This window comes from Eretmochelys imbricata, chromosome 6 (genome assembly GCF_965152235.1).
Source record: "Eretmochelys imbricata isolate rEreImb1 chromosome 6, rEreImb1.hap1, whole genome shotgun sequence".
In the NCBI taxonomy this organism is placed as follows: Eukaryota; Metazoa; Chordata; order Testudines; family Cheloniidae; genus Eretmochelys; species Eretmochelys imbricata.
This window is the reverse complement of record NC_135577.1, coordinates 112,606,596-112,617,830: the sequence shown is the minus strand read 5'-3', so window position 1 is coordinate 112,617,830 and position 11,235 is coordinate 112,606,596. Positions and strand designations below refer to the sequence as shown.

The window sequence follows — 11,235 nt, the reverse complement described above, 5'->3', positions numbered from 1 at the left end:
GCTTGCAACCCCAGCATGGTATAATCTGCAAACTTTATAAGTGTATTCTCTATGCCCTGATCCAAATAATTTATGAAGATATTGAGTAGAACCTGACCCAGGACAGATTCCTGCAGGATCCTGCTCAATATGCCCTTCCAGCTCAACTGTGAATCATTGATAACTATTCTCTAGGTATTTATCAGGGCTTGCTGAGGGACCTCTTCGTGCAATATATTGACTCCTCCATTGTCCTTGTCTTCTGGAAATGAGAGTCCATTTCTGGACATCTATTGAAGTGCTTTGAGTGATGGGCAGGGAGGAGTGGGAGTCACATTTAGGAGCATGACCTAGAAGAACTGTAAAAATTTTGGATGCTCTTATTTCTGTTGTCTAGTGGTCTTTAGAAGCATGTGACAACAGTTGAAGTGTCAATCTCGGCAAAGAATGTTCTATCAGCCATGCTTTCTGCATTTTCTTGGAGTTTGTCTATTTTCTGAATAATGGACTTTTTCTTGTTCCAGTCCAGCCCTCGGAGGGTGAGAACAGCTTCAATATGTTCCTTTCTGTGAAAAGCAAAAGATCATTCAGTGTCATTCTTGGGGAGCCCAAACAATGCAAACAAACAGCAAAGCCACACCCTATGGAAATAGCCAAACACAGTTTCCATCCCTTAATATATCTCAGGTGTTCTCTGCCGGTCATCCCATAGTTGCTAACACATGGGCTAACAGAGCATTGCTGAGGGGGATGGAGCCATAAAAACTCTGGGACAATCAGTGATGCTGGTGAATGGGATAGCTTAATGGTCTGGGATATGGGCAGTTGTGGGTAAAATACAACATAGCTGCAAGTGCCCAGGAATGTGTTTTTCACAGTCAGCTGGAAGACTTGCCCATGTAAGAACTGCCAGGTCAGGTTACAATGTAAGTGCTTGTAAGAGGATCAAATTCTGCCACCTTTGTTGAGACTCCTTGCAGAAGGTTTTAATCATTGCCTTCAACAAGGCCACTTGCCAGGTGGGTTACTATTTATTATGAGTAAGGCTGGCAGAACTGGGCCCCAAGATTTGCAAAGACAAAATGGGAGTTAATTGCCCATCTCCTATTGGAAGGCAATGGGAGTTGGGTGCTTACCTGCTCTTTGTGCCTTGAAAAAAATCTCCCCCCCAGATGTTTTAAATATTAAATGTGAAATCTCCACCTTCATAGCAATAAGCTTTCCTGTGAAGCTGGAGGCCTTTTACATAAAAAGTATTTGATTGTTAAACAATTGGGGCAATAATATTCAAGAAATTGATAAGCACTAATTAGATTAGAGCTAGTAAAGAAGACTTATGTAGCAGACACTACTCTAGAAATCTGGGTGCAGACAGATGCAAAACCCATCTGAAAAAAATCAGTTCTAGGGGAAGAATTAATTAAGTCATGACAGCTAGGCTCTAAAGCAAGCCAGGGCTAGGAGGCTCTGTCTGGTTTTCAAAAAACGTGTTTGTCCAAAGACTATAAGACTCAGCAATAGCTGAAGGGCAAGCTAAGAAATAGAAAAGCCAAGCTGATGAACCTTGGCATTTACTTGTAGTTGGGGTTTAAGGCGAATTATGAAAATTGTCATAGGCCCTGATCTGGCAGATTTAAGAGTGTCATGTGCTTTAAAGTTAAGTATGTGCAGAAGTCCCTTTGGGCCTTTTTTTTTTTTTTTTTTTTTTTTTAAGAGCATGGATTGCTCAGAACACAGAAACTGAATCAAAAATATTCAGCCAATCTGCTAAATTTAACACTTAAATTAATCCGCGTGCAAATAACGCCCAGTGGTAACCACACAACAATGTGCTTTACAAACTAACTTTTGTGAAACACACTTTAAGCTTTGCTGTTTGGTGGATATATTGAGGTCACTACACTATTGGTTTTGAAGTATGATAATACAACTAAAGTTCTAGTTCTAGAGAAACAATAACCTTACATGTAGCAGACTCCTTACTGAGTCATGGAAAAAAAATCAACTGATAGAGGGGCCTAAGGATAGGAGATCATACCTGACTTGTAGGTACTATGGACAAGCAGTGCTTCAGATTCACTTTGGTGTAAAAGGATGGCTCAAAAGCCAACAACAAAAGCTGAGAAATGTATATCAGGTTCTGCTCTGTCTGATGTAGTTTTGCCACTGAAGGCTGGATTGTAACCTTACAATCCCCTGGCCAGGTTTGGAAATCTCAACCCATAACTTTGCTTTTAAAAAAATGACTAATTTCTGCAGCAATCTGGGGCCCCGGAAAAATTCTCAATCTGCATCTACCACACTGGAGTCATAGCCATAGAGGTTAAGGTCAAGAGAGACCAGCAGATTCCAGTCGGATCTACTATCACAGGGAACCAACACCACCCAGCCACCCTAACACCAAGTCCAACAACTAGCATTAGACCACATTATTGTAGCCCTGGCTCCGTTCAGCCCCAGGATCAGTGTTCCTTCTATATTTATATTTCTAGCATGCCAACCACCATGGCATCTAGTAGCCAGATTAGGATATTTATCCTATAATCCTGAAGGATACATATTCTCTGCCTCACCCTCAGAAGGGTTGTAATCCATACAGGTGGTCTTAAAGAGGAAGATGCCCTCTTATACAGCTGCCATGCCACACATGGTTTTTAAAATCAGCCTCCAATTTTGCAAGCACAATAAATAGAGGGCAGAAAGGAGAGCATTTAGATGCTGAACTACTGGACTGTCAGCAAAAATCAGGGGCTGGGATGCGGCCCCTTCAAAAATCCAGTTAATTTTCAAAAGCAGCAACTGACCTTTGAGGCCTCAGTTTTTGGGTACTCATCTTAAGACCTGGACCAAACCCATTTCCTCCAAAGCTGAGCCCTGCAAATTGGCTAGCACAAAGCCTTCAAACAACACAGTAAAACCTGGGACCTGAAATAACTTCTGTGCACCATAAGGTTCAGCTGATTCTGCTACCACCAACCTGGAAGCAAATTATATAAATATTCAGGGGCAAAAAACCTGGGCTTGACACCCTGCTCCAGCACTTTACATTGAGAAACCCTCAGATATTAACCCCATATACCTGACATCTGGATAAGCCTGACATATTTCCTCAATATATTCCTTGATTTTGTGTCTGTTCTTCTTGGAAATTATGTTTGCAATGTAATGCATGGCAGAGTTAAGCCAATCTGCATCAGAGCCCTAGAAATAAGTTAGAATAGGTGAAGTTTTTGATCTATATTTTAATGATAGATGTCAACATTTACAATTCACATTTACAGATAAGTTAACCAACTTGCTCAAGATCATGGAGTGAAGCCATGGCAGTCAGCTTCAAACCTTGTTCATCTGACTCCTAGTCTCCTTATCTAACTTATAGGCCATGCAGCCTCCCTGTGTGACTATATAAACACATGGCAGTGGATGTAACACCGTAATAATAGCATGTCTTGGGTGTATTGCAATGCAGTGAGTCTGGGAAATTAATGGGAACAGGGTCCTGAGGTTAGTTTTTCTGTTGCATTATTAATTGTTTAAGGCATTGTTAGTCTCAGTGGTTCAGAGGGTTTTAAAAGCAAGTTGCTTTCAGGCTCCTTCCTTGGAACTGGAAACAGTGGGGAGGGAGCTTGTGGGGGCATAAAGGCTGCTTAGACCATCCTACTGGAATTTTAGTAAGGGTCTAACTTTGCAGTCACGTGAGTAGGCCCAAGGGGACTGAGTGCATGAGTAAGGCCCACTCATGTGAATAACAGTTTGTAGGTTTGAGCCTGGACTAGGGTGACCAGATAGCAAGTGGGGGGGAGAGAATTGGGACAGGTGGTGGTGGGTGTGTGATAATATAAGGCGCCTATATAAGAAAAAGCCCCAAATATTGGGACTGTCCCTATAAAATTGGGACATCTGGTCACCCTAGCCTGGACCTGCATGATATGGTAGATATCAAATGCCAACCTTTCAGAAAGCTGATTTGTCTGCACTGCCCCAAGTGGCTATTTCCTCTGCCTTGCTTGCCAAAGAAGCACTCTTCTTGACTCACTAATGATCAAAGCTGGGAGGTTTGAAAAGCACCTAAAGCAGTTCAGTGCTCAGATCCCCTGAATTTCAATAGCAGTTGGGCTCCCAGCTCCCTCAGGCTGGGATATTCAAAGGCATTGAAGTGCTTTGAACATTGGTATCACTGCTGACTGCACCCTTTGTAGCTCATTAACTCAAGCCTGAAATATCACCCACCCTAAAGCCCTGGCTTCTGCTTCTCCAGACGAGGACAGTTTTCCTAAAAATATCCCACCACTGATCCCTCTGGTTTCTCTCCATCAGTTGTAGTAGAGGTGGGCATAGTGCTAATGTAGACCTGGCATTTTATTCACTGTCATCTAAGCCTGTTGTAGTCAGGGTTCGGAGAGGCAGGGCCCGACCCATATTTTCATTTGAAGTCACTGGGAGCTTTTTGAAAATTAGCTCTGTGGTCCCGAACCAGTGATTGCAACAGTGGGGGATTTTAGGAAAACTATCCTAGTGTAGTCACAGCCCTATCGATCATCTGTTTCTCATGTTGGGTTTCACGCCAGCCAACCTTACATTTTCTGTAATGCAGCTAAGAAAGCCTTGATGATGCAGTATGAGGTTTTACATACCAGATCTTTGAAGCTGTTATATATGACCGTGGCTTCTTCGTTCATCTTTTTGCCAACCTCTTCCCGCTTGACTCTCTTCATTCTCTTTCTCGGTTTGATAGCTTGTGTGATGTACTCTCTCACCACATACTTGTGAGCATCACCTAGAAAATCCTATTTATTTTAAAAGAAAAAACAGAGGGCAATGAGGTGTGAGTGCAGCGGAGCCTTGGAACTCCTTGGCAAGGTCAGAAGAGGTAGAGGAGAATCCTGGGCTGAGCATCTCCAGGCTAATCAGCACATATGTGAAATGCCAGCCCAGGATTCTGTTCTGAACACCACTTTTCAGAAGAGCACTCAGTGCAGTGCGTGGATGCTTCTGGGCAGGACACATGGCTCATGTTCCCTTCCATCCACCATCTGTCTAGACATGAAGCGAAGGTAGTGAACAAAAAGAAGCCATATGATTACTCACTGTCTACCCAAAGTTGATCCATGATTATATGTTGGTGATTTGGTTCTTTAGTAACTAATGGGAACATGTGGGACTGTTTAATAATAGGTTTGGATGCTGCCTGCAAACTAAGTTTAGAGCTATTGTTACCTCTCCTTGTATTTTGGAAGTGTATAGATCTGTGCAGAGTGTATATGATGGTAGCTTGTTAAATTAACTACTGCAATCTTCTTCGTATGGCAGATATAAATGTAGAATTATAATTGTTGCTCTACATCTAGGTGGTTAAGCCAGATAATTGTGTCAGGAGTAGTAGAGCATGTCACTGATACCTCCTTTGTATTTGTGAATTGGGCATTGAGTCATTCTGTGTCCCATGATCTGTTCTGGGTGACCACAGTCACACAATGGAGAGCTTTTGTTTTCCATTTGTGCAACAAGTATACACATCTGCCATGGTTTGCATGGATGCAGCTTAGGCTTGCCCATGAGCTTCCAGAAAGATCAAAGCAGGGGTCTCCTGCCCTGGATCTTTCACAAGGTATTTGACTTCTTGTCAACTCCATTCCAAGCTTCATCAAGGTTGAAGTCACACTATTAAAGGTAAAGCACATGGGCCCAAAAGGGCTCATATGACTTCATGTGGAGGTGGGGGAGGCCCTGGTAGATGGGGACACATTTGCTTTCCTCAATTTGCTGGACTTCCCAGACGGTTGCAGCATCACGGTGAACAGATGGAGGAACAATGTGAAATTGTACCGGCAGCCAGGGTGTCACAACTGACCAGTAATACTAACCAATGCTTTTGGTTCCTCTTAGAGATCAATTCCCCTATTTCAGCTGTAGAAAGGAAGTGCTAAAAGCTTATTTCCTTGAAAAAGTAAGGGACATACCTTGCAAACTTTTATGTAAGCAATTGTTAGTTATATCAATAGCTCCACTGAAGGGAAGGGAGTGACCTTTGCAGGGTCAGCCCCCAGCCTGGAAATAAGACCACCATCTATACTGCTGTAACCTCATGCCAATTGCAGTGATAGGAAAAGGATTCATACCTTGTCAACGGGCTGCTCTAAATGTTTTAGGTGTTGGCAAAATTGTACAGTTGTTGACATTATGGAGTCCAGTATTTCACTATTTAACATCCACTCGTGGGTCAGAATTTTCTTAAAGAATGGCTGGAAAAAGACCAATTCGCCAGTGTTATTACAGTAACATCTTTCAAATCCAAATTTAGGTACCTAAATCCCTTTTTCTGGCCCCTCATGTGGGATTTAGGCACCTAACATGCAGATAGATGCTTTTGAAGATCACACTAGATACCTAAGTGCCTAACTCCCATTGATTTCAACAAGTGCTAGGTGTGTAGATGCTTTTGAAAATCTTATTCAGTGCCTAAGTGCCTTTACCTTAGACTCTAAGTCCCACTGAATTTCAGAGTCAAGCTCCTGAGTGCCTGTTACTTTTGAAAACATTACCCATATGTTTCTAAGTCCCTTAGGAGCATTTGAGAATATTATCCATAGCCAGTAATGTTGAGGCCCACTCCTGCTTTTGCTGCACACCCAAAGCTCTTATGGAATTCTGCTGGAGTTCTGGGCACACAAGGAATGTAGGAGTGGGTCCGAAGTTAGACACGACCACAGTTCAGAGAAAGACAGCCTGCAGCTGGAGCAGATCTAACCCTGACATACAGCTATCCTCAGGGATCAGTGCTAGAGCAGTGGTAAATGCCATGGCAAGGAGGCTCTCACTTACAGTATGTACTTTGCTTGATTAAGGGGATTAAGTGCAGATGCTGTGTTTTTCCCCCCTGCATTTTGGTTTTGTGTAATCCCCTGACTATTTCTTTAGATAAAGAAATCCTTTTTACATCAGCTGGCAGATCTTATGGGCAAGGAGAGAAATTGAACAGTTAATCATAGAAACCAGAAGTGGAATGTAAGAGCAAGTCACTGAGCACTGTTAGAACACAGTGATAATTGTGGTCAGGCTGTTTCTTGGTATATTGTACAAGGTTCAGCTGGTGTCAAGTGCCATAGCTCCCTTGCCTTCAGTTGAACTATACAGACTTACACCAGCTGAGAATGTGACTCATCATTCAGAAGCAAACCTGTTGGAAGCTAGCTCAGAAACTGACCTCTATACTCAACTCTTAACCAGAAAGAAAACAAAATGCGCTCGGGCAAATCCCTCCTGTTAGGGAGGCCGTCCCCAGTGTCTGTGGATCTCATGCTGAATCCTCCTCTGCTTGTCACTCTGATCTGGGTGTGGTGGATCTGGCTATGGGAAAAGTTCCCAGATATACACGCCACCTGTTCATGGTAAAGGTTAAACCTGTAGTGACCCAGCCTGCTCATTAACTCCTTCGCACCACCACCAGGTTACATCTCTGCTGAAATCCTTATCCATGCTCTGCTCCTCTCTGACCATTGCAGGTCTCTTCCCTGTGGTCTGCCCATGGGTCTCCAGACACTGGCATCTGCAGAATTATGCTGCCCACGTGCAGTTGTACCAAGAGAAGCTCCATCATAACAAATGCCTTCACAGGCTACCAGTGGGTATTCACTTGAGGTTCAAGTTCAATTGCCCTCCTTCTGAAGATTCTCTTGGGACTTGCTGGAGCTTGGCTTTCAGTCCGTTTCTTTCTATGTCTCTCTAAGCTCCTGACCATCCAACTCCTGGCTGAGCCTTCCCCCAGTTGGTCCAAAAATCCCTTCTTCTGCATGCCCTGCCACCTGGGACACTATTCCCATCTCTCTGCCTCACCAATTTCATGCCTTTCCAGTTCTATCTTTAAAACATGCCGCCTTCTCCTTTGCTAGGACTCTTGGCTCTGCCCCACTCCTGCCTATGTGTGACGGGCCTGATCCAAAGCTTACTGAGGCCAATGGAAAGACTCCCACTGACTGTAGTGAGCTTTGGATCATGTTGGAGCTGGACTATGCCCAAATGCTTCCCTTTGTTTGCCATGATGTATCTTTGCACTACTGTTTCCTGTAGTTTATTCTCTGTAAGTTACAGAGCGAAACGCCGAGCTGACAAACTATAGGTAATTCATTAATGTGGCGCACAAGTCCCAAACTTCCCTCATATTTCCCTCACGCTACTCTGCTCCCTCCTGCCCCTCAGATCCCTGTACTCCCCTTCCAGGTCCATGTTCAATTCATAAACCATCTGTGGCAGATCACTGTACAATCCTCTTTTCCCAGCCACATTTATGCCTTTTTGGGCGAGATCATCTAGAGCCAGTGTGCACACAGGGATTTCTACAGCCTGCATGCTATCAAAGCATCTGGGAAAGCCCTACTGCCAGAGAAATAACTGGTCATTTCAGCCTCTTATCCCAGATCGCCACTATAGTGCTGGAAGATCTCTTAGGTTTTGCTACGACAACACACTTGAACAGAGCCCTGAGGCAGAATAAACTCATTTCATTGTCACTGTGCTGATATATGCCTTTAGATAGAAGTTGGTAATAGATCATGATGGCAGACTTGTCTGAATAAGTTAGGCCAAACAAAACCCCTAGAAAGCTATTTTTAAACCAAAGGGCCAAATTCATCTCTGGTGTAATCTCACTGCCTTCGCTTGGGTGAATTTCACCCCGGTGAAACCCAAGGGGTTTTAAGATATAGTATGCTAAGAAGCCACCAAATATACTTTGTTTGTTCCTGTGCCTTAAACAAGGCATCAATGTTTGTAATGAAAAGCCTTAAACCCTAGAAATCTGACTTGGAGTTGGAGAGGTTTAGTACCTAAACGAGACAGGAAGCATTTTGAAATAACCACAATATCCTATCCATGGAAAACAGGATGTTGTCACAGGGTGAGACTCACCCCTGCGGCACCTCCTGCTGGTCTCTCAGGGAATTAGCTCTTCCAGCCTCCAGAGCATCCTCTGCAGGCCAGTGTCCCGCTTGCCCCCCATGTCCCTCCCAGACCCCAGTGCGTTGCCCCCTGGCAATACCCCCAGTCTCTGGGTCTCCCCTTCTCAGGGAACCCCCACCCACTATCCCCACCTCACCTCAGTCTTTAGCAACTGCCGGTCACCATTGAGCCCCCACACACACTGGGGCGGACCGCAGTGTATAAGCCAACATCACAGGCAAGGGGGGTTTAGACCTGCTGCCTCTGCCTACCCGTAGGCTACCCCCTGCAACCTCAGTACCCTGTCTTAGGCCATCTGCCAGGCCTGCAGCCTAGGACTTTTCCAGTCTGGAGCCTCCCAGCTCCTCTGGCCTTCCCCAGCCCTGCTCCACACCACATACCTTCTCAAGCTCCCCAGCAGCCAGGCCCATCTCCCTCTACAGCTAAAGGAGACTCTCTGCTCCTAGCCCACTGCCCTCTTATAAGGGCCAGCTGATCCCTATTGGGGCATGGCCACAGCTGAGCCTGCTTCCCCCAATCAGCCTGGGAACTGTTTGCTCCCAGCCACAACCCTCTCCTGAGCTATTTCAAGCCCTTTAGAGCCAGAGTGGGTGACCACCTCGCTACAGATGTGTATTGGGGAAATGGCAATAAATCCTGAACTACCGGGTTCAGCTCAAGTCCCACAAACATTCCAAACTCTTCTTACCTGCGTCTTTTGTTTTAATTTATCTAAAACATCCTTTCTGAAGCTCATTGTCACATCAGTCAGGACATTTTCCAGTTCCTTAGTGTCAGCATTAAATGTTGTTTGTAAGCCTCTCCTAGAGAGAGAAGTAAAAGCAATGATTTAATGGTGATCGGCATCATGTGCTACTACTTTGGACAATTTACCCAAAATAATCTGACAGCTCAGATTTTTCAGAGGAATTTCATTCATCCCCAACAAATTCCCTGCTCTCCATCTGTTAATGGTCACAAAGAATTGCTCCTTCTGTGCAATAGCAGAGATGCCAACCCCCTCTAATTTTTAGTAATCCTCCTGGTTTTTTACATATAATTATGAAATTACGAATTCATGCTTAAATCTACTAATTTTGCAAGCTCACACATGTGCATACGCACACAGATAAAGTGTGTGTGTCACGGCCATTCAGGTCCGACCAACACAGCACATAAGGCCGTGGGGGGTGATTTTCTCCACTACTTCTGAGGCACGTGCACGGATTGCGCACTGAGGGGCTCACAGGAGGCGATTTTGAATGGGTTGGGATGCTGCTGAATTCCCCACCCAATACACAGGGGGGCGTGTTGTACTCTAACTGCCCGGTGAGGACCCTGCTCGGCTATGGTAACACGCTCTAGGTCAGTGGTTCTCAACCTTTCCAGACTACTTGGACCCCTTTCAACAGCCTGATTCGTCTTGCCTACCCCAAGTTACACCTCACTTAAAGTGCTTGTTTACAAAAGCAGATATAAGTGTCACAGCACACTGTTACTGAAAATGCTTACAGGCTCATTTTGTCTGTATGGAATTTTAGTTTGTACTGACTTTGCTAGTGCTTTTTATGTAGCCTGTTGTAAAACTAGGTAAATATCTGGATGAGTTGATGTATCTCCTGGAAGGCCTCTGTGTACCTCTAGGTACCTAGAGGGAGCCAGCAAAGTCCACATGGGGCAGTTTGAGTACAACACACCCCCTGTGGACTGGGTGCTGCATTCACCACCCCAAACCGCACTGAGTCGCTGTGGCATGCCTGCTATCCGTCCCTCACTGCACAGTCTGCAGGGGAGGAGAAGCCAGAGGGACAATAGAAAGATGGGGGCAGAAGAGGAAGAGAGAAAGGGAATGTGACAGAGGAGAGGGAAGAGGAGAAGGATCATCCCGGGAAGGAGGTCCAGGCCTGGAAATGGCCCAGGTAATTAAGAGCCCAAGGCAGCATAGGAAGGCAGCTTTCCTCAGAGCTGATCCTCTCCTTCTCCCTGTTCGGCAGTGGGGGTTGGTTGGGGCATTGCCCAGGCCCCACCCCGAGAGCCATAGATAGGGAGTGGAGAGTGATTTTTACTAGGGTAGGGGAGATGGAGGGAGAGAGAACCTGGATTCTGCAGGGTGGGGGAGGAGAGAGAAGTCCAAACAACCTCCCTAATTTTTTTTGTAAACGTCCCTGAAAGTTTCTGAACAAGATCGCCATCTCTGCAACAGTATCACTACTAGAGGTGAGCCAGAGATGAACAGTTCTGATCTGGATCTAGATATTGGCCACCTGCATTTCTGTAATCCGGGGAAGTTCAAATGTAGGGTTTTGATTCAGGTCCATTATG

The 11,235-nt window shown here is 45.0% G+C and overlaps 1 protein-coding gene across 1 annotated transcript in view; it reads right to left on the bottom strand.

Moving 5' to 3' along the window:
* Positions 1 to 382: 382 nt before the first annotated feature.
* EXOC3L4 (exocyst complex component 3 like 4) overlaps positions 383 to 11,235 on the bottom strand; it is a 29,328-nt gene continuing 18,475 nt past the window's right edge. The window contains exons 7-11 of the mRNA XM_077819674.1: positions 9,623 to 9,737; positions 6,099 to 6,221; positions 4,614 to 4,766; positions 3,059 to 3,180; positions 383 to 545 (exon numbers count right to left, since the gene is read on the bottom strand). Of these exons, the coding sequence (XP_077675800.1) occupies positions 383 to 545; positions 3,059 to 3,180; positions 4,614 to 4,766; positions 6,099 to 6,221; positions 9,623 to 9,737 (676 nt within the window). The remainder of the gene's footprint in view (positions 546 to 3,058; positions 3,181 to 4,613; positions 4,767 to 6,098; positions 6,222 to 9,622; positions 9,738 to 11,235) is intronic.